Source organism: Phalangium opilio, unplaced genomic scaffold, assembly GCF_054372755.1.
Source record: "Phalangium opilio isolate 3A_F unplaced genomic scaffold, DU_Popi_V2 ptg000217l_1, whole genome shotgun sequence".
Lineage (NCBI taxonomy): Eukaryota > Metazoa > Arthropoda > Arachnida > Opiliones > Phalangiidae > Phalangium > Phalangium opilio.
In genome coordinates, this window is record NW_028324218.1 from 12,970,147 (window position 1) to 12,993,831 (window position 23,685).

General features: G+C 36.8%; 1 protein-coding gene and 4 long non-coding RNA genes across 5 annotated transcripts in view; 2 read left to right on the forward strand and 3 right to left on the reverse strand.

The window, feature by feature from the left end:
- The first annotated feature begins 856 nt into the window (after nucleotides 1-856).
- LOC149616659 (uncharacterized) lies at nucleotides 857-7,037 on the forward strand. The gene is made up of 4 exons (XM_089857437.1): nucleotides 857-1,300; nucleotides 4,185-4,343; nucleotides 4,683-4,988; nucleotides 6,677-7,037. The coding sequence occupies exons 1-4, from the start codon at nucleotides 1,072-1,074 to the stop codon at nucleotides 6,844-6,846; spliced, it is 864 nt and encodes a 287-aa protein (XP_089713563.1). The 5' UTR covers nucleotides 857-1,071; the 3' UTR covers nucleotides 6,847-7,037.
- A 961-nt stretch (nucleotides 7,038-7,998) lies between these two features.
- On the reverse strand, nucleotides 7,999-10,188 carry LOC149616660 (uncharacterized). Its single transcript, XR_016376084.1, has 2 exons — nucleotides 10,110-10,188; nucleotides 7,999-8,174 (listed from the first exon to the last, which is right to left on the reverse strand). It is a non-coding gene; the product is annotated as an uncharacterized LOC149616660 (long non-coding RNA).
- A 936-nt stretch (nucleotides 10,189-11,124) lies between these two features.
- LOC149616661 (uncharacterized) lies at nucleotides 11,125-12,621 on the reverse strand. The gene is made up of 2 exons (XR_016376080.1): nucleotides 11,702-12,621; nucleotides 11,125-11,619 (listed from the first exon to the last, which is right to left on the reverse strand). It is a non-coding gene; the product is annotated as an uncharacterized LOC149616661 (long non-coding RNA).
- Nucleotides 12,622-14,706: 2,085 nt separating this feature from the next.
- Nucleotides 14,707-16,783, forward strand: LOC149616662 (uncharacterized). The gene is made up of 3 exons (XR_016376081.1): nucleotides 14,707-14,893; nucleotides 15,233-15,538; nucleotides 16,516-16,783. It is a non-coding gene; the product is annotated as an uncharacterized LOC149616662 (long non-coding RNA).
- Nucleotides 16,784-23,436: 6,653 nt separating this feature from the next.
- The window catches only part of LOC149616663 (uncharacterized), a 49,888-nt gene continuing 49,639 nt past the window's right edge, over nucleotides 23,437-23,685 (reverse strand). The window contains exon 3 of the long non-coding RNA XR_016376083.1: nucleotides 23,437-23,611. This is a non-coding gene — a long non-coding RNA (uncharacterized LOC149616663). The remainder of the gene's footprint in view (nucleotides 23,612-23,685) is intronic.

Genomic DNA, 23,685 nt, shown 5'->3' on the forward strand with positions numbered 1-23,685 from the left:
AAGGAGTTTGTCCTGGGTCCCTCCATTACTAGGGCAAATGAAATGCTTGACCTTACCGAAAGTACAATTAGGCTGGTTACCAGTTTCCTTACTGGACACTGCCGGCTGAATAGACAACCTGCACTTATTGGGCATCGTTGATGACCCACTATGCAGGTTCTGCGGGGAGGCAGAGGAAACCTTCTCCCATATCCTTTGCAGCTGCAACTACCTCGCGGCCATGAGGTTTGAGCATTTTGACATGCATACTATGGAACCTCACCAGTTCTCTACTGTCTCGGCCAATCGGGTTCTCCGATTCATTGAGGCGACAGGACTCTTCGCAGTCTAACCAGCTCGGGGTGCACAATATACCTTTGGTATCGGTGCTCGACGTGGCGACGCATCACCCCCTTCAACATTAACATTAACATTAACCCCAAAGTGACTTAAATTTTAAGATATACTGTCCTTCCATTGGACGTGAAAGGTTTATTTTATTTTGGGGGGGGGGGCTTATAAGACGACCATGTGACCTTAGTGAAAATGCGTTTAATGTGTAAAAGATATTATACAAAAAAGATTTCAAAGTTTGGTATTGTTTTGACATTGCAATATAAATTTATTGCTTTGGCATTACAATACAAATTCATTGCTTTGACAATACGATATAAACTCATTGCTATGACATTACAAAATAAATTCATTGCTTCGACATTACAATATAAACTCGTTGCTTTGACATTGCAATATAATGTCATTGCTTCGACAATACGATAAAAACTCATTTCTCATGCATTTTAAAAACTAGAAAATTACCATAAATGTCAACGTTTGAATTATAATAAAATTTAAATGAAAATCGATGTGACTTAACAATGTCAACGTTTGAATTACAATAAAATTATAACGAAAATCGATGTGACTTAACAATGTCAACGTTTGAATTATAATAAAATTACAACGAAAATCGATGTGACTTAACAATGTCAACGTTTGAATTACAATAAAATTACAACGAAAATCGATGTGACTGTCACTTAACAATGTGAACCGATTGTAGTTGCATTTTGTGGACTGGACAATATAAAAATGAACATTCGTGATCTCGCCAGCATGTTCGTGTTACAACCATACGATAAGGCGAACGTTCATTTTCTCGATTGTTGTAAAGTTTTTAAGATGTTGGAAATGACTTGGAAAAATTTCAGTAGCCGAAATATAACTATAGGAATTTTGTTTTTGATCTTTTCTTGTTACCTATGTGCTGGGCATAATTATAAAGGAAAAGATTACAGTGCCAGCCCATCAGCCGGAATCAGTAAGTATAAATTTTCATTTTAAATATATTTCGGGAAAATGGTTTCTTTGTTTGTATGTCTGTTCTTTGTGCGAATCACACTTCATTATACAATTTGACCAAACTGCTAGGTTGATATCAGAGCTGTGCTAATTAGCTGACAACTAATTGAATTAGAATTAGCAATTAGGGAAATATTTATGAACTAATTAATTAGCCAATTAGCAATTAGACATAGAAACTAATTCAATTCAATTAGAAATTAGGCATTTATTTATCAAACTAATTAATTAGAATTACTAATTTCTAATTAATTACTTGTCTAATTAAGGTAAAAAAGAGACCATAAGTAAACATAAAAGTTTAAAAGTGCCCATGGATTTAGTACTTTGGTAATGCAAAGTTCAATGTTTTAATGTCATTGAAAAACGGGTACGGAAGCCATGAATTATTCTCGAAAAATGAGACAAGCCTCGAGCCTTCCGTCATGTTAAAATTTGTCTCATTTCTTCATTTTCTTCCCACAGTTCCTATAATGGACCCCTGAGTAGTAAATACATGCACACTGCTATTAATTCGAGTAGGTAAAACAGTCGAAATTTCGAAATGGGGCAGTTGCGAACTACGAAATTTTCTACTAGTACTAGTATTCTCTCATGTTTGAGGAGCTGAAAAATTTAGAGTAGCACTAAGGTTTCCTCATCGATATAATAAGGCTTTTTCATATTCAAATAGATGAATCAAGAGTTAATTCCTCGATTTTTTTACAACAAATTGGCGTAAAAGATTAATTGAAAATTCAATTAGCTAATTAGTTAATCCTAAATCTAATTATATTTTAATTAGATAATTACCTTTCCGATTCATACTAATTAATTAGAATTACTTCTCAATTAGCACTAAGGTAATTAAAATCAGAGCTGTGCTAATTAATTAGTTAGCTAATTGAATTTCTAATTAATTAGCAAAATTTACTAATTGAAAATGGTAATTGTATTTTAATTACCTTAGTGCTAATTGAGAAGTAATTCTAATTAATTAGTATGAATCGGAAAGGTAATTATCTAATTAAAATATAATTAGATTTAGGATTAACTAATTAGCTAATTGAATTTTCAATTAATCTTTTACGCCAATTTGTTGTAAAAAAATCGAGGAATTAACTCTTGATTCATCTATTTGAATATGAAAAAGCCTTATTATATCGATGAGGAAACCTTAGTGCTACTCTAAATTTTTCAGCTCCTCAAACATGAGAGAATACTAGTACTAGTAGAAAATTTCGTAGTTCGCAACTGCCCCATTTCGAAATTTCGACTGTTTTACCTACTCGAATTAATAGCAGTGTGCATGTATTTACTACTCAGGGGTCCATTATAGGAACTGTGGGAAGAAAATGAAGAAATGAGACAAATTTTAACATGACGGAAGGCTCGAGGCTTGTCTCATTTTTCGAGAATAATTCATGGCTTCCGTACCCGTTTTTCAATGACATTAAAACATTAAACTTTGCATTACCAAAGTACTAAATCCATGGGCACTTTTAAACTTTTATGTTTACTTATGGTCTCTTTTTTACCTTAATTAGACAAGTAATTAATTAGAAATTAGTAATTCTAATTAATTAGTTTGATAAATAAATGCCTAATTTCTAATTGAATTGAATTAGTTTCTATGTCTAATTGCTAATTGGCTAATTAATTAGTTCATAAATATTTCCCTAATTGCTAATTCTAATTCAATTAGTTGTCAGCTAATTAGCACAGCTCTGATTAAAATACAATTACCATTTTCAATTAGTAAATTTTGCTAATTAATTAGAAATTCAATTAGCTAACTAATTAATTAGCACAGCTCTGGTTGATATCAGTAACATTTGGGAAAGTTTTTATCTCTCCGAGTGACGATGACGTCACGGAGAGGTATTACATTGGACTTTTGTGTGTGTCCCAAATTGTAAGTATTAGTTGAGTTGCGCAAGTTTTGGATGCTACCCCTATCGTTAGGATTAAGAAGTACGCGGTAATCGGATAGAGTTACGAGAATAGTCTAGCCTCCCAATGGCCGGGCTTCCACCAAAGGTTCACGCAATTCTTATCATTTATTGTGAATAAATCGCCTTATACACCCAAGCTTTCCAAAAAGTATTAGAGAGGCATACGCTAGAATTCAGACGTCAACAATAGCTATGTTTAAAGTGATTTTAGAAATAAATTTTCTTAAAACGATTTAGCTAAAATTAAGGTAAATTATTGTCGATTAAAATAATTATTATCAATTATATTTAATTAATTATTTAAGGAAAACCTCTTAACTGCGTCTCGACTCGGAGAGGTTTATTTTGGTCTCCCAACTTGTTAGTACTGGTTTAGTTGAGTTGCGCAAGTTTGGGACAGAGGCGAACCCCTGGTAATTAAGCCTGTTAGGAACGTGTATTATTCATTTCTTTTGATAATTGCTCGTCACAACGTCACATTTGTTCTTAGAAGCTTAAACTCATTTAAATTATCTTTCATTTGAATTTTGGATTAAAGGGGAATCAAGTTTGACCTGGCCTGAATTTTGAAAAATGAAGAAATGCCCGGGCCGGCCAGGTCCCATAATTTCCAAAATTTGAAAAGCCCGACCCGGCCCGATGAAATTTTCAAATGTGGAAAGCCCGGCGCGGTCTGACCCGATCGGAACGAATATTGTAGTTTATATGTTATATTAGCTAAAATGTTAGATGGTAACTCTTCTGACAAATTTTTGCTTTGAAATAACGTATATCATCCGATGTGATATATCTGGGGCTTTTAAATTTTTATTTTGCACGATGTCTTCATACAGGAGCCGTTCAATAAGGGGAAACAGACACGTCCAGTATAATACTTCTCCATGACGTCTTTGCACTTTCTTATTTTAGGCGTATGTCCGGAGAAGCAATCTCATTGCTATGACTTGAAAAAGGATACCCTAGACGAAGGATGGAGTCAAAAGTTACATGAAAAATTGTGGGGTTTTGAATGTTATTCAAATTTGGTAAGATTCGACAACATGAACATTTGCGGAGGAGTTTTAAAACGTAAATAGATCCTTAATATTTTTTATAAACATATGGTAGTTACTAGCGATTCAACCCTGAAATGGTTTGGTTTAATCCTGGCCAAGGTCTTAAGGAACTTGTTGATGGGCCAGTCCCATCAGCGTTGACCACGTGTTCGCAGGTGGTGCCTTATCCCCCAAATTATCTACCATATCTCTCACCACTTGAGCATACCTCAAATATTTCCCTGATTAATCACACCACTGAAACATGGTCAATCGCATCCTGGCTGCGGGATTCAGAACCAATTTGCGTTGAAAGCTATTTTGAAATAACAACTAGCATCTAATGAAACATTTTAACGAATGATTATACCAGTCTCGAAAGGTACTTGCACTGAAGACTATGATAACGAGTGGAAAAAATGCGATAAGGCTTGCAGAGAACTGCATCCGAAGTTGGCGGGAGATTGCACTAAAGGACGAGAAAAGGGAAAAGAACGATGTGTATGTTTCCACGCCGATATTGGGTTTTGTTCCCAAGAGGATGTTGAGGCTGGAGTCGCTTGTCAAAGAAGAGGCGACGCTTTCAGCGGAAATCGCAAAGGAATGATGAATGATTTGAAGTGCAGGAATGACTTGATGAGATATCCAGATGTTACAGTCTGCGCTGCTAAACCACTGAGTAAGTATACTTTCCCTGAAATTTTGGTTCACTTATTTCTGAACATCTTTATCTACAGTTGAAGAAATGTATAGATAGTAGCGCTTACAAATGGTTATCTTCGGTAACTTGGTTCATATGATGAAGTTCGTATTTTTCCCTCCCTTTCTCTTTAATCATTAAACCATAGAACAATGAATACCCCTTCCATCATGTCGATTTGACTTAGAAGTTACCCAACAAGTCTATGACGCGTTTTGCATAGTTCAAAGATCCAATTATAAAACCCCTATTGAGCGTACTGTTAAGGCCCCCAAAGGTAGAAGTAGGCTATGGTCAACCTGCTTCAAGGTTGTCTACGGTCTAAGGGAGTACAGAAAAGCGGCTTCATACAAAATCGCCTGATGGCTGACTTCCAACATAAATTGATAATCTACTATTAAATTTAGACGTCTAAAAGTTTCCATGACAATTATACGCGTAGTCATAAATTTATGATGTACCATTAAGTTTCTAGGTCTGAATGTTATCTATTCTGCAGTCTATAATCCGTCTCACCACAAGACTACCGCCGTAAAGGTTTCCTTTCAGTGCACTCTTATTTTGACAGCAGATGGGCCATAAAAAACTTCTCCTTGATTGCCGTTGAGGTTTTCGTTCCCTATTTTAATTCTACCCCAAAATGTTTACACGCAAAAGCATGATCGCTTAAAAACCATTTATAAATACTTTTTCGCCTTTTGCCCTGGTTTTTAATTTTACACGGAATTTTATTCCGTTAAAATTTAAGAAAGGGCACCAATCCCCTGTGCCGGACGCGTCCGCGAAACCGGTTTCGCGTACGCTTACGATGGGAGAGAGAGAGGGAAAACGAAAGCGTGCGGGGAGAGAGAGATCGCTAGCGTACGCGATGGCGATACGAAGAGAGATGGAACCCAGATCGGAGGGAAACGAAGCTCCGCTGCTTAGTGAGAGGGGGTAGAGGGAGAGGGGGCATCCCGCTCGGAGAGGAGAGAGAGGAAAGAAAGGTAGTTTAAATCTCGCGGGCTTTTTTGAGTGAAAGAAACAAGTTGATAATTTTCGTGCACTGCTGCACTTTGTGCGCGTGATACATCAGAGATTATGCTGAATGGTTAGGTTAGGTTAGGTTTCGTAAAATAGAGGGGACGGTTTACGGTCATAGTGATTTCTGGTTTAGGGGATCCAGGATTTGGTTTTAGATACATTATTTGATTCGTATGGTTTTTAAAAATTATACTTTAGTGGGGTGCACAATTTAGTTTCATTAATATTATTTGAAATGTGACGTTATTAGAAATTAAGGGGATACACGATTGCGTTTCAGAAATGTTTTTAGTTGTACGATTTATTGGAGATCAACTATACGGGGGGTCACGTGAGCCGTGTAAAATTACTATTAAGGCCCAGCCCTTGGGCCATCTTGTTTATTTCGAAACGTTTAAACATCAGTGGAAAAGTATCGCGTGATTCGCGTAAAAAAAGAAATAGGTTGGAGCTAGCGGAAGAAAAAATTGTATTTTTGACGTAAATGAATGGGGCAAGAGAGGTTCGACCAAAGACCTAATGGCATTTAAAGAGAATTATTCGCTCATGCTTCCAAGAATATTCAAAACCACATATTCGTTTTCACACAAAACGATAAAGATACGAGAAGACTCATTTGAGATTAAACCTTTAATACTTTTTAGATCAGAGTGGTATCGACTGTACACCTAGCGATAAAAGTCCGTTAGGAAATTGGAAAGCCTGCGATGAAAACTGTAGATCTATACACTCTTCTTTGGGCGGAGATTGTAGCAGTAGCGGACAATGCGTTTGCATTTCCGCCAAGAGAGTCCAACAATTTCGCAAGGGGTAAAGATAATGTCGTTGGAAAACAGATTAATTATTGAAATCTGTAACTTACTTTGCCGAAATAAAGGTTGAGCGTAAAACCATTTTTGCTTGTTTATTTGCAAACGTATGCTTTGGATTAAAACATTTTTTCGCTTTCCGTACAGCCTTATAGCATTCATGTAATGTTTGCGTAATATACCCTTTCCAAAAAGGAGAGCCGCAGTATCGTCTTCTTGATGTAGGCTTAAGACGGAACATCCGGTATGTGAATCCATTCCAAAGTCGTTAGATAGGGCTTAAAAGTTACTAGTCCACTGAAGTCCTGATTGTGGACCGGTCCGATACACGACAATGACTTATCCAACTATTCGAAACTACCCGGGTCAAACTGAAACAGGTTGTCGGGTTATTTGCGGATATAAAAATAGGAATCAGAGGTGAAAGGGGGACCACCCACTGTCCAGTTTTGAAAGAAGAAATTTATAAGAATGTCGAAATTCCATGATACACTGTTTCAAGGTGAAATTTAGTTCACATAAGGTAAACGTTCTGTGGTAGTTTCTTTCTGAGAAAGACTAGAATCACCTAGCAGCGCGACACACCTCTACACACATATATCATCCCATTGCCAGTATTCTGTGTTGAAATAAGACTAAGGGTTAAGGAGAATGCGGAACCAAAAGTTAGAGAAATCATCAAAAAGAAATAAATTAAGAAGGACCGTACATTGAAGCGGACCCTCCGAGATATATTTGAAGAACCTAGAATTGAGATCTAACTGTAAGGATTGTGTGCTTAAGGGAATTTTTTTAACCCTAATTACCCGAAAAATTTCGGTTACCCCCCCCCCCCCGATTATCCGAGTACCCGACAAAAATTCGGTACCTGCCCCGATACCCGAGATCAATATTTTTGATTACCCGAACTGAGGCTGAACCCGATTCGTAATTGAAAAATCACTACCCGCACACCTCTAGTCAGATAGCCCTTTATATTTAGAGAAATGCCCTTATTTTATGGTAGAATGTAATGCTATGTTACCCAACCTTGTCCTTTAAATACTATTTCGACTAATGACTTACCAGACAGCTAGACCCTCACCCATTATAATCATACTGAAGTTATTTTACTATTACTTGAGTTATTTCATAACAAATATATATTATACACAGTGTACAATTTGTCAATATGAAAATTTTAATCACATACTAAAAAAAGTACAGCTGAAAAAATTAATATGGAAATGAGTTTGATGAACCAAAACTATGAATGATGAAGGCTGGGTACGGAATTAGGCGTTTTGTGTGCTCATAATCACTGTGATGTTTTCTCCCTTCAGTAATATACGTCCTGTCATAAAAAAATAAATATTTTTAGTGTCAATGTGTCTAAACGTTTTAACAAAATAGTAGATTTAAAAAATAATATTCATGTTCTCTTTGTAACATCAAGAAGTGATATCTAGTTTACTACTGAGAAGGTATAAATTCGCCACATTTCCAGCTTTGTCTCCAGTCCAAACGTAGGTCCGGAGTTAATCCCCGCCTTTAAATTACAACCAGGATCTTATTGGTTCTTGAAAACTCGTGCACGTCAGCGCGACGCGAATGACGAACATTACGTATTTTCCGACTGAGGAGAGGCTTGGGCATCTTACACCTTCTCCCTAGTAAACTTGATATCGCTTCTTGGTAACATTAACATCCAAGTTGATCCTTTAAAGTTCCCCCACATTCATTTTTGTAAATACATTTTTAAAGTTTAATTCAAGTTAAGCTTAAAAGGAAAGTTCACATAACATAACATTATACCTTAAAAGAATGGTCTTTCTAAATATTAAAGGAATTATATTAAAGGAATTATATTAAAGGAATGGTTACCCATAAACTTTTTTTGTCTTTTAGCGTCAATAGTACTTTTATAAAGATGGTGGTACTACTGAAATTAAATTATAAGTGATAGTTTTCATTTTATAATTAAATAAAATTTTATATGGACAAAACCATTAACCCCTATCTCTAAACTTTACTGTCATGCTTGGCCAGACCTGCCAGATGACTGGCTGGTTTAAATAGACGTTTAGCCGATGAGATTTTAGCACTTCAAGCAGAAAAATTTAGGTCCGGGTTTTTTTTTTGAGTCTGACAATTTCGTCTTCAAGTATGTTTAGCTCTCGTTAGTCGTTTCGTTGATCAATTTGAATCAAAATTAATTGCCGAAATGCCAAGTTGTATTATAAAAGACTGTCAGAGTATTAACTCTAGGTGTGCGGTTAGTTTTCATACTGTTCCCGATCACTTTAAGTACCCTTATAGTGCATCAAAATGGTTAGGATAAGCCACGATTCGCTAGCGTACTAGGACTTGGCTATGGTGGCCGGCGGTCTACGGCTTGACTACGGCTCTAACATAGTATCTCTACGGGCGCTGCCAACGTACCTTGTCGACGGTCTAGCGCTCAAACGCGTAATACTAGAGTTTACTTTTCAGTAGAAGCTTGTTCTATAGATACCTCGGCCAATAAGATGGAGGACTGAATTAATATATGAGAGTGACGTATCGCTGGCTTTGCGGAAAATCACCATACAGGCGCCAAAAGGTCCTCAATGCAATTCGTTTTTCTGATTTAATTTAAAATATACTTAGTGTAAAATTTTTTCAACTCTCGAAATCTTGGTTTTGGGTGTAATTAAAGGGATTACAGCAAAAAAAAGTTTATGGGTGTCCCATTCCTTTAAAAAAAAATATCTCTTATTACAAAATGACAAGCATTTAATTAGTAGACATAAAAACAAGGACTACTGCGCCACCCGCCATTAGTCTGCTAAATCGAACCACTTACCCCTAAAAGGGATTGGTTGAATTCTAACAGGCTGAGAGAGGTAAGGGACTAAGGGTTAGAGGTTCAAGCTAGCAGACGCCACTAAACCAATGGCAGATGGCTCAGTAGTCAGTACTCCTCCTTTTAATAGACTAATTAGATGCTAATTAATTTGAAATAAAATATCCTTTTTTATGTATTTTTTCTTTTATATTTAGAAAAAGACAGTTCTTTGAAGGTAGAATGTTATGTTACCTTAACTTTTCAGTTATTTAAAAAAAATATAATCTGAAATCAGGAGATGGTTGTTAGGTTAAAAGCTCTTAAAAAATAAAAATAGGAGATTTTAGCAATACATCGACTAAACTAGTATAGGCCATGGACCTATAAAAAGATTCCATCTTATACCACTAACTCGCAAATATTAGTTCTTCACATTAGATAGTGTAAGAACTGAAAATTTACCTATACTACGCCGCTGCTTGGTCTTCATGTGAATTTCTTCGGCTTGATTCAGAACTAAAATCATGTATTCATCAAAACCCTAGGTTAAAAACAAACAAACCACCTTCAGATAATCTGGTTTAAGATTTTCAAATTAAATTTAATTCTGAAATTTCCAGGTTGAGAAGAAGATAACTCTTGTGGGGGAATGAAAACATTCAAAATGTGTCCATGATTCTCTCTGAACTCTCATGAACACACAGGAAGTTCCAATAATGGTGGTAGGACTGAAGTACAGTGGGTTCTATGGTTGATTTCGAGTCAAAAATGTTCTATGCAGGGCCGGCGGATGCTGTGGGTATCTCTTAAATAAGTAAGAGTAAATTATCAGCAGCTTATGGCATTTTATACGATCGTACTGTGGACTAAACCGACTAAATGTATTTTCTGCATGGTATTTATGGGGCGCGTCACTACACCGACTTGAAACCTTTTCGATGTAGACAACCCTCTGTATTGGGACATACTAGGGGTAGATACACTGCCTTCTCTGAGCATTCTCATGATTCAAAAGGGTTATAGCGCCGGCGTCAAAAAGTGATACGGAAAGCAAAATTTTAGCGCCTTGCATTTCCCTCTTAATTATATCGAAAGGCTCTATTACTCTTTCTCGATTAACTTTGAGACAAAAGTCAAGATTATATTAATATTAAGTTAATATTATACATTTTCTTCGTTAGTTATTCACATCATTGTGCGTTACATCGTTTTAAAGAAAAACAATTAAAAATTTTTGAGACACTTCTCTAAAATTGAGGCTTGAAGTGCAGCCATTGGTTAAGTGGTGTCAGCTAGCCAGAAACCACAATAGATTGCTTCAACAAAGGGGTAATGGGTTCGGGCTATCGGACACCACTAAACCAAAGGCGGGTGGCGCAGCAGCCCTGGTTTTTAAGATTAATTAAACGCTAATTATTTTGTAATAAGAGATCATTTTAATATTTTTCCTATAATATTTAGAGAAAAGCAGTTCTTTCAAGCTACGTTATACTTTAGGGGTAATGTTTTACTTAAAAATTAATCTTCAACGCGCGTCAATAATAAAAATACTTCAACGTAACTTACCAGGTGATGGAGGCGTATCATTTTGGTCCATTCTTCGTGCTAGAGGTTTGTCTTTGCATTGAACGGGCGAAAAACGTACCAAACTTAAACCTCCTTCAACCGGAGAGATACTCATTACCGGAGTCTCTATTTTCTCCATTTCCCGATCATTCGATCGAAAACTATCAACTCTTATATAAGAATGATCACCGGTTTCATCGTGGTTATGGCAAGAAACCAAGTTTGGTTTAGTAACCCTGGTGCCGGGCGTCGAGGAAAATAGATTACAAATAAGCCCCGATTGAGATTGACGATTCCAAGGAGCGACTTGTAGAACTGTAAGCAGCATCTAGTTGCTTATATATTCCTCCGGTTCGGGGTTGAAGTTGGCCTGATCAGCCCACGTCACTTCCTTGGGTACCTTAACCTAAACGGTGGAGAAAAAATAATGTGAAGAATACATACATTAACGCTTTTTCGTTGGTAGAAAAGGAAGAGTAGACGCGTACTTGGTCCAGAAGATTTTCGTATTTTCCTTTCAGGTCATCATTTAAGCGCCCATTAACCATTAAAAGCAACTGTTGATCTTTGACTAACTTCAACGCGTTAATGGCCAGTTTGAAAGTCGAGGAGCTATGGTTTAATTGCAACATAAACAGTTTGTTAATATGTTGCGCTTGGACGTTCAAACAGGCAATCTCGACTTCCATTCACTTATTGTCGATGTACCTATAGTAATAACTCTCATTTAAATAATCCTTTCCTTTACCGATAAAACTTTCCATTTGTAGAAATATTTAGCACGAGTAGATCTATGTACTGAAGATAGTTTCACAGAAACAGAGGCATATCTTTATGGACTTTCAGCACAACAACCCTAAAACATTTACACAATATATATCGAAGATTGCATCTTTATGCCAAATTGGCAAATTAGCATTTGCGAGACTGGACCAAAAATTAAAAAGTGTTACAACCCCAAGAAAAGGCTTAAAGAACTGTTTTTGTCTTATTTTTGTTATTCGGTAAGTCACATTTCTGATTTCTTTGCTTCGCTCCAATTCTGTTTCAACCCCAAAGTGACTTCAGATTTTATGATATGCTGTCCTTATCAAAGTTCCAATGGGCGTGAAAGGTTTATTTTTTTTGTGGGGCTTATAAGACGACCATGTGGCCTCAGTGAAAATGCGTTTTATATCTAAAAGATATTATGCAAAAAAATTCAACGTTTTGGTATTGTTTTGACATTGCAATATAAATTCATTGCTTTGACATTACAAGATAAATTCCTTGCTTTGATATTACAATACAAATGCTTGCTTTGACATTACAATATATATTCATTTTCATTGATATTACAATATATATTCATTGCTTTGACATTAGAATATAAAGTCATTGCTTCGACAATACGATATAAACTAATTTCTCATGCATTTTAAAAACTAGAAAATTACCATAAATGTCAACGTTTGAATTATGATAAAATTATAACGAAAATCGATATGACTTAACAATGTCAACTTTTGAATTATAATAAAAATACAACGAAAATCGATGTGACTTACAATGTCAACGTTTGAATTATAATAAAATTACAACGAAAATCGATGTGACTTAACAATGTCAACGTTTGAATTATAATAAAAATACAACGAAAATCGATGTGACTTAACAATGTCAACGTTTGAATTACAATAAAATTATAACGAAAATGGATGTGACTTACAATGTCAACGTTTGAATTATAATAAAAATACAACGAAAATCGATGTGACTTACAATGTCAACGTTTGAATTATAATAAAATTACAACGAAAATCGATGTGACTTAATTAACAATGTCAACGTTTGAATTATAATAAAAATACAACGAAAATCGATGTGACTTAACAATGTCAACGTTTGAATTACAATAAAATTATAACGAAAATCGATGTGACTTACAATGTCAACGTTTGAATTATAATAAAATTACAACGAAAATCGATGTGACTTAACAATGTCAACGTTTGAATTACAATAAAATTATAACGAAAATCGATGTGACTGTCACTTAACAATGTGAACCGATTGTAGTTGCATTTTGTGGACTGGACAATATAAAAATGAACATTCGTGATCTCGCCAGCATGTTCGTGTTACAACCATACGATAAGGCGAACGTTCATTTTCTCGATTGTTGTAGTTTTAAGTTGTTGGAAATGACTTGGAAAAATTTCAGTAGCCGAAATATAACTATAGGAATTTTGTTTTTGATCTTATCTTGTTACCTAAGTGCTGGTCATAATTATAAAGGAAAAGATTACAGTGCCAGCCCATCAGCCGGAATCAGTAAGTATAAAATTTCATTTTATATATATTTGGGGAAAATGGTTTCTTTGTTTGTATGTCTGTTCTTTGTGCGAATCACACTTCATTATACAATTTGACCAAACTGCTTGGTTGATATCAGTAACACTTGGGAAAGTTTTTATCTCTCCGAGTGACGATGACGTCACGGAGATGTATTACATTGGACTTTAGTGTGTCCCAACTTGTAAGTATTAGTTGAGTTGCGCAAGTTTTGGACAGAGGCTAACCGCTGGTCATTAAGCCTGTTAAGAACGTTCTTTTCAAGACCCTTAACAGTTGAGCTTTATTATTAACCTCTAATTCAGCATCATTTTATTGAATCTGAAAGATGTTAAAAACATAATGCGAATAGCGTAGCGATTGTATCTAAAGACAATTTAGTGTTTAGGAAACTTTTCACGGCTTTCATCTCCTCAAAAACCTCCGGGCGTTAGGTATTTATAATTTATGACCATTTCCACCGCCATATTGACGAATTTATCAATAATGTGACATCCCCTCTAGGCGTAGGGCAAGAATTTGAAAATTGAACGAATATTATTCAACAACGAAGCACCTAATATTAACACCAATCAGAGACCTGCACGGGCCGAGTTTTTCAGGCCCGATCCGAGCCCGGTCTGGGATTTATCATTTTGGAAAAAGTCCAAAACCCGGCCCGGGTCCGAGTATATAGTTGGTATTCCGGCCCGGCCCGTCACACGCATTAACCAAGCCCGGCCCGACACATTGCATGCGTCGTGTAGTATTCATTTCTTTGAATAATTGCTCGTCACAACGTCACATATGTTCTTAGAAACTTAAGCTCATTTAAATTATCCTTCATTAGAATTTTGGATTAAACGAGAATCAAGTTCGGCCTGGCAAGAATTTTGAAAAATGAAGAAAAGCCCGGCCCAGTCCCTTAATTTCCAAAACTTGAAAAGCCCGACCCGATGAAATTTTCAAATGTGGAAAACCCGGCTCGGTCAGACCCGATCGGAACGATTATTGTAGTTTATATGTTATATTAGCTAAAATGTTAGATGGTAACTCATCTGATATATTTTTGCTTTCCGATCTGATATATCTGGGGCTTTTAAAATTTTATTTTGCACGATGTCTTCATATGGGAGCCGTTCAATTAGGGGAAACAGACACGTCCAGTATAATACTTCTCCATGACGTCTTTGTACTTTTTATTTTAGGCGTATGTCCGGAGAAGCAATCTCATTGCTATGACTTAAAAAAGGATACCCTAGACGAAGGATGGAGTCAAAAGTTACATGAAAAATTGTGGGGTTTTGAATGTTATTCAAATTTGGTAAGATTCGACAACATGAACATTTGCGGAGGAGTTTTAAAACGTAAATAGATCCTTAATATTTTTTATAACCATATGGTAGTTACTAGCGATTCAACCCTGAAATGGTTTGGTTTAATCCTGGCCAAGGTCTTAAGGGACTTGTTGATGGTACAGTCCCATCAGCGTTGACCACGTGTTCGCAGGTGGTGCCTTATCCCCCAAATTAGCTACCATATCTCTCACCACTTGAGCATACCTCAAATATTTCCCTGATTAATCACACCACTGAAACATGGTCAATCGCATCCTGGCTGCGGGATTCAGAACCAATTTGCGTTGAAAGCTATTTTGAAATAACAACTAGCATCTAATGAAACATTTTAACGAATGATTATACCAGTCTCGAAAGGTACTTGCACTGAAGACTATGATAACGAGTGGAAAAAATGCGACAAGGCTTGCAGAGAACTGCATCCGAAGTTGGCGGGAGATTGCACTAAAGGATGAGAAAAGGGAAAAGAACGATGCGTGTGTTTCCACGCCGATATTGGGTTTTGTTCCCAAGAGGATGTTGAGGCTGGAGTCGCTTGTCAAAGAAGAGGCGACGCTTTCAGTGGAAATCGCAAAGGAATGATGAATGATTTGAAGTGCAGGAATGACTTGATGAGATATCCAGATGTTACAGTCTGCGCTGCTAAACCACTGAGTAATTTCTAAGTATACTTTCCCTGAAATTTTGCCCCACTTATTTCTGAACTTCATTATCTACAGTTAGAGGAATTTATTGATAGTAGCGCTAACGTCAAGGTTGGGGTGGTGAAGTGGTTAGCAATTTCGCCTCGCAACAAGAGGGTCCGGGGTTTGATCCCGGACTGTTGCACTGGGTACAAACCCTTCAGCGTAGAGTTTGCAATTCTCTTCCCACTTGTTAAAGGAGTTTTCTTCCGCGGTTTAACCCGGTTTCTCCTTTCCATCAAAACTTGCAGAGGTTAATGCTAATAGATAGTATAGGACGCTGTCGGTTAGCTGTGGCATAGGGGCTAGCCACCACCCGATGCATTGAAATCGTGACCCATTGAAATACAGCCCACTGGGTGTTATGGACACGAAATAAAGCTAGATTATTATTATATATTATCTTCGATCACATGCGTCATATGGGGAAATGGACGAGGGACGAAGCCTAGAGTCTACTCGTATTTTGCCCTCCCTTTCTCTTTAATCATCAAGTTCTAGAACAATGAATATACATCTGTATGCTATACCCCTTCCATCATGTCGATTTGACTTAGGTGTTACCCAACAAGTCTATGACGCTTTTTGCGTAGTTCAAAGAGGACAAAATTATAAATTCCCTATTGAGCGTACTGTTAAGGCCCCCGGTGGTAGAAGTAGGCTATGGTCAACCTATACTTCAAGGTTGTCTACAGTCTAAGGGAATAGGTTTAACAGATTCGCGTAAAAACCATAGGTTGAGAACTTGGAGCTAGCGGGAGAAAAAAATTGTATATTTGACGTAAATGAAAGGGGACAGGAGAGGTTCCATAAAAGACCTAATGACATTTAAAGAGGATTATTCGCTTATGCTTCCAAGAATCTTCAAAACCATATTCGTTTTCACGCAAAACGATAAAGATACGAGAAGACTATCAATCAATTTAAAACCTTTTATATTTTTTTTAGATCAGAGTGGTATCGACTGTACACCTAGCGATAAAAGTCCGTTAGGAAATTGGAAAGCCTGCGATGAAAAATGTAGATCTATTCAATCTTCCTTGGGCGGAGATTGTAGCAGTAGCGGACAATGCGTTTGCATTGCTGCCAAGAGAGTCCAACAATTTCGCAAGGGTTAAAGATACTGTCGTTAGAAAACAGATCAATTATTGAAATCTGTAACTTACTTTACAGAAATAAAGGTTAAGCTTAAAACCATTTTTGCTTGTTTATTTGCGAACGTATGCTTTGGATTAAAAAATGAACTACATTTTTTCGCTTTTCGTGCAGCCTTATAGCATTCTTGTAATGTTTACGTAATATACCCTTTCCAAAAAGAGAGCCGCAGTATCGTCTTCTTGATGTAGGCTTTAGACGGAACATCCGGTATGTGAATCCATTCCAAAGACGTACTTAGATAGGGCTTAAAAGTTACTAGTCCACCAAAGTTCTGATTTAAGACTAATTAAATGCTAACTAATAATAGATAATTTTTTTATATTTCCTTTCATATTTAGAAAAAGGCCGTTATTTTAAGGTATAATCAGAAGTTAATGACTTCTTATCCTGAAAAGTATTGGACACTAAGGCTTTATATAGTATCCATCCCTGCTAGTCAAAATTGCCTATGGCATTCGTAAAAGAGGGTCGAAAGTTTCCTCCCCACTAGGAAAACGATCTAGTCTACTGAAAAAAATCCCACTCCGCGAGGCTGTGGCTCTCAAACTTTGGGGCGTGTTCAAAACTTCTTCAGCGCCAATCGTTGAAAAGCCGTCTGTCCATTACAATCCGTGGGCCTAGGACCCCACACTAGTTTGAACGGAATTTCTAGCAAACTCTATCAACAGCTGTTCTTGTCACCGTTTCTGATTCGTTACCTCAAACCACAGGATGCACCTTAAAGTTTCGTTACTTGCCCGCTGCTGGCGCGCAAATCGGCCTTCCAGCACAAAATGAGAGAAACGCCGTAGGTGGCGCGGTTATCGGACCTAATAAGAAGTTGGCTAACAGAGATGGTTCCGGATATGGTTAGAGTCCAATACTTCCCAGTCGTAAACTTCTGGTATAATGTTGTAACCGAATGTTCCCTTATTAACTAATTACTGGCCGGTCGTTTTGGGGGATTCCGATACAGGACGTTAGTCAATCCTATTTTTATTCGGGGGACTTCGTGACAACGTTAAGTCTTAAAAACAGGGGGCTTTAAACGGTAAGCCTATTCCGACTAATTCGTTCCGACTTGGAATCTTAATTAAAGAGATTACTCATACCTTCGGCTCATGTTACTGGTTGAACGATATCCTGAGATCAATAACAACAGAAGTAGGATAAGGGACTAGAAGGGTAATATCCTATTGGATAGAATCCCGTTGGATCGAATTCAAATTTCTAAAATTGTAGCCAAATTTAAAACAATTTATAGCCCAAAGAGCGATTTTCTACTGAATGGGAATATTTAAATGGAAGAGCTTTCGACTGAATGGGATGGGTTTACACATATAAAATCATAGCGTTTTCCTTGAGTTGCCGGGCTCCAGTAGCGCAATGGATAAAGTGATTTGGATGATCGAAAAAGTTAAGCAGCATCGAGCGCCGTCAGTACTTGGGAGGGAGATCTCTTAATGGTAAGGTTAGATTACGTTAGGTATGGTTAGGTTAGGGTTAGACAATTTCCAAAAATGGAAGTTATTTTCTGAAATTTATTGAAGAATGTTATTGGTGAACACATATTATTTGCTGCAGTATCAAGAAGTTTAATAAGAAAATCAATTTTATTTTTAGGTTAGGTTAGTTTAGGTTAGGTTTGGTTAGGTTTGGTTAGGTTAGGTTTGGTTAGGTTTGGTTAGGTTTGGTTAGGTCAGGTTAGGTTAGGTTAGGTTAGGTTAGTTTAGTTTAGTTTAGTTTAGTTTAGTTTAGGTTAGGTTAGGTTAGGTTAGGTTAGGTCAGGTTAGGTTAGGTTAGGTTAGGTTAGGTTTGGTTTGGTTTGGTTAGGTTAGGTTAGGTTTGGTTTGGTTTGGTTAGGTTTGGTTTGGTTTGGTTAGGTTTGGTTTGGTTTGGTTAGGTTAGGTTAGGTTTGGTTAGGTTTGGTTAGGTTAGGTTTGGTTAGGTTAGGTTTGGTTAGGTTAGGTTTGGTTAGGTTAGGTTAGGTTTGGTTTGGTTAGGTTTGGTTAGGTTTGGTTAGATTAGGTTAGGTTAGTAATATTTTATAAATCATTTAACAATGTTACGCCTTTTCCAAAATATTGAAATTTAGCTTCATTGACTTCTCAAATAATATGCCTTTTCCAAAACATTACTGTTATGTTAGGTTAGGTTTGGTTTGGTTTGGTTAGGTTAGGTTAGGTTAGTAATATTTTATAATTAATTTAACAATGTTACGCCTTTTCCAAAATATTGATGTTTAGCTTCATTGACTTCTCAAATAATATGCCTTTTCCAAAACATTACTGTTATGTTAGGTTAGGTTAGGTTTGGTTTGGTTTGGTTAGGTTAGGTTAGGATAGTAATATTTTATAATTCATTTAACAATGTTACGCCTTTTCCAAAATATTGATGTTTAGCTTCATTGACTTCTCAAATAATATGCCTTTTCCAAAACATTACTTCTATGTTAGGTTAGGTTTGGTTAAATTAGGTTAGTAATAATTTATAAATCATTTAACAATGTTACGCCTTTTCCAAAATATTGAAATTTAGCTTCATTGACTTCTCCAAAAATATGCCTTTTCCAAAACATTACTGTTATATTAGGTTACGTTTGGTTTAGTATTTTCTGCAATAACAAGAAGTTTAATAGGAAAATCAATAGAAAAATAGGATTGAAAGGAAAATTCATGATTGGAAAACCGCCCAGATTGCGGTATTCGGTCTAATGGGATTCGGTCGAACGAGACATTCGATCCAATGGGATTCGACCCAATGGTAGACAATCACTAGAAGTATTGAGGTAACCAAATTCTTCACTTGGCGAAAGTGAATATTCTTGATAACACACCAACGGTTGGCCCTCTGGTAGCGGTTTCTGAGTTTTCCCTCCAAAACGTGAGACGCTCGCGGTGGTAGACGGCCGAACTAGTTTCAAGCACCCGCGCCCGTGTTCCGCGTCTTTAGGATGAGGGGATAGGAAATATTTTGAAACTCGACCAATTTTTTTCTCTCTGGTGTAGACGCCATGGAAACGGCATAAAATCTTCAAATTTGTTCACTAGTGCCAGGATCTATTACCAATGCTAGAGCTCTTTACTTCTAGTCTCATCCTACTTCTGATAAAAATAAAAGAATACTTGCAAATAACTAATGCGTTCCACTTTGGGAGATCGCCACAAAAATACATCGCGTTCCATAATTTCGCGTTAATTAGCGGGGAGCGACTGTGCTCCACGCCCTCGGCAGCCAAAAGAAGCTCTCTTATTCTCAACCCGTCAATACAAAAGGCAAAGTCTGCACCTGGTCGGCGGGCGAAACCATTGCAATGTTATGTTCATAGGCGTAGAGTTCTATAGGCCCGTGGGACCCGAGCCCCTCCAAAAATTTTAGACGTGGCCACGTGCCCCTCCAAAAATTTGTCATCCATAATACCGAAATCATGAAGATAGTGATCTCATAAAAATATTTTTTGCGTTTAACTGACTGCAAAAATCCATTAAAACCAGAGCAGTGTTTTCCAAACTGAATAGTTTTATTTTGTTCTGTAAAATGTAAACAAGACGACCCAAGGGCTAGGCCATAATAGTAGCCACATTGTAATAGTGCGACATAAACAGGGAACTTGAAATTTACTTCTGTTATATTTGTAATAGGGCGACATAAACAGAGAACTTTGAATGTTGAAATAGGGGATTGGGATTGAAAGCGTGAAATACATGTCGACGGGTGATAGGAATTTTAAAGGGAGTATAAAACCTTCCATTTTAAGGCTATATAATAATCCTCTCTCTCTCTCGCTTGAAACATACAGCAAATGTGAAACAAACAATGCTTTACCTTACTAGTACAATTTAATGCAATGCTTAATCCTCTCATATTCACTCTTACTTCAATGACGAACGAAAAATATCACCTCAGCACAATCCTCTCCCATCAGGTCCCATTGACTCTCCCTTCAGTGAGGAACGAAAAATTTTATACCGCCAAAGGCAGTACAAAGATACTCATACAATGCTACCGCCAACAGGGCAGGTCATACTAATATTCACATCGTAGATGTACATCATACGATGTGGCTAAAAGGTGTAGTTTATAAAAGATTTTTTTCCCATTTCGTTGAAAAAGTGAATTGACCGGTCAAGGCAGCAGCGGCTGGCAGCCCATCCTAACCAGATTGACTGGTTTTCATGGTTTTCACGTCAATTCAATTTAGATACTACAACAATTTCGTTGACCGTTGACACAAATAATAGGAAGGAATGAGGGATGGGATTGAAAAGTGCAACTGGTCTTCTGAAAATAACCTGTTTTTAGCATTCTCTAGTCTAGTATAGTCAGAAGCCGATTAGGCTTTACACATGAAGTACGTAACATGTGCCATTGTGCCTGGAGGAGCTACACGATATTCTCTAAGATCCTGGGAAAGAAACTCCCCCCCCCCTTATGCGGAGGAACATAATTCGGTAAGGCGGCTCCTTCGGTCCTAGCGATCCTTCCGCTTTAAGAACCGATTTACTAGGTACATATAAATTAGGGAACTACTATAAAGACTGAATATTCTTTAGTTAAAACTATACACAATACCAAAGATTTATTTGGGAGTAAGGCACGAAGATCTTATCAATCTGGGTAGCTTTTGTTTAGACTATTTAAGACGCCGCGTATCTGTTTTTTACGAGGATTGTTTTCTGTTCTCGCGGCTACGGCGAGCCCAGCCGCTGGCGGCTCGGGAATCAAGATACCGCCGATACCTAGCCGAGGCTTAGTGTAGTTCTCGAGTCTACTATTATTCGCAGAGCTATTCTTCTGTTAAAATTAAAAAAACTCTTACAACATTTAGTTGAAGACTAATTAAATGACAGGAAAATTTTAGAAACTTGAGCTTTAAAACGTTTAATATAATATAACGACTAACGAACCATACCGCAAATTTGCCTTTCGAGCTTCCCGGTTATGTCGCTGGCGAGGTCGAGTCGAGGTTCCATGCAAGAAATTAGTAATAGCCGTCACCGATTGGTCTGGCATTAAAGAGGCTATCTACGGTTAGGGGACTTATGATTGGTTAAAAGCTTTTTTGTTCGTCTGTTTAGTCTTTACTTCGGGAATGTCATGAAATCTATGGTCAAAGCTATGGAAAAGTGGGACTTACGTACTTTATGTGTAAAGCATAATCCGCTTTTGGAATAGTACGACGAATGTAAGGCCAGGGATACTAGATGCTTTAAGTAGAGCTCGGCATTTTCGATCAATTATCCACAAATTGGTAGATAACCGATTATTTATAAACAAATTTGTGGATTATAATACGATTTAACATGTAAGTTCTGTGGATAATTTTCGGGTATGGATAAAGATAAAATAAAGTGGATAATTGATCGAAAATGCCGAGCTCTAGCTTTAAGAGGGATTCGAAAGGAGACGGAAATTGCGACAGAGTTATCGGCGTGTCATGCGCAGTACAGTCTACCGGACTTCTAGATTTTAGTGCAATTCAAAGCCAAATCAAGGATGATGGCGGGAGAATGCGAAATCCGAGAGAAATAGGCGCGCTGTGGAACGGCTTAGGTCCGGTGGAACGCAAACAAGATGTGCCCGGCTGGGCACAGGTTATACTTTTGCACGGCAACTGTCGAATTACTAATATTACTATCAAAAAACGGTCCAGAGATGGACTCATAATAGTAGCCACATCGTATCGAACTTAAAAGGCGTATAGAAAATTTATGTGAATAGCCGTAACTATGCTATAACGATTACCCTTAATTCTAACGTCAATTTATTTACTTCTATTATTATTCTAATAGTGCAACACAAAAATTCTAACGTCAATTTATTTACTTCTATTATTATTCCAATAGTGCAACACAAAAATAGAAGTTGCGAATTCTTTAACAGCGCAATCACTCAATAAATTTACTTAAGTTATAATTTTCAAACTTTTTCCTTATTATATCTAAAGATGAATTTCGTCCCGAAACATCTTTAATAAAAATAAAACATAAAAGAAAATTATTTATATTAATTATATTACTCGGAATAGGAATTCAATTTGTCCTTGATAGGGAAAAACAAGACGGCGCACGTTATATATCCCCGATAAAAAACCCTCTGCCGCAGTCTCGTCTGAACGTAAGTGAAAAGGCTCGAGCTGATCATCCCTCTTTAAACATCTAGTATCCCTGGTAAGACGCGGCGCTGGCCAACTCCATAGAGTAGATAAACAATTTTCAAAATGTTGTTCGAGGCACAAGTATAAATTAGTCTTATGGGTTAAGTCGCTCTCATGGTTTCCTAAGTTGATGATTTTCCCGAGTTTTGAAAGTGGTCTCGAAATGTTTGTAAGGATTTTTACATTCGCATTGTAATGCGCAAATACGGATAAATTTGTTTAAAACGGCCTAGATTATCTTTAGAGGAAAACATAGCACATGGATATACTTAATAAATATACTTTATAATGTAGAATATATAAATTTAGCACTTAATATTCGTTAGGAATTTATATACATCATGTGCATGCATCATGCATGATGCTATCTATGTATTGGTCTAGGCCGGTTGGGCCGGGCCCCACCAAACATTTACGAAACTCTACGCCTATGGTTATGTTACCTCACCCTTTTCTTTAAATACTGTAACTTATCTGACTAATTACTTATTTGACAACTAGACCCTCACCCATTATAATCATATTAAAGTTATTTTAATATTACTTATTTCATAACATATATATTATACACAGTGTATAATTTGTTAATATGAAAATTTTAATCACATACTAAAAAAGTACAGTGGAAAAAATTAATATGGAAATGAGTTTGATGAACCAAAACTATGAATGATGAAAGCTGGGTACAGAATTAGGCGTTTTGCGTGCTCATAATCACTGTGATGTTTTCTCCCTTCAGTAATATACGTCCTGTCATTAAAAAAGAAAAATGTTAGTGATAATGTGCCTAAACATTTGAACACAATAGTAGATTTAAAAAATAA

Coding starts and splice junctions, on each gene's coding strand:
- LOC149616659 (XM_089857437.1), top strand. CDS start 1,072: ATGAACATTCGTGATCTCGCCAGCATGTTCGTGTTACAACCATACGAT. Junction 1,301..4,184: donor CAGCCCATCAGCCGGAATCA/GTAAGTATAAAT, acceptor TTCTTATTTTAG/GCGTATGTCCGGAGAAGCAA. Junction 4,344..4,682: donor TTGCGGAGGAGTTTTAAAAC/GTAAATAGATCC, acceptor TGATTATACCAG/TCTCGAAAGGTACTTGCACT.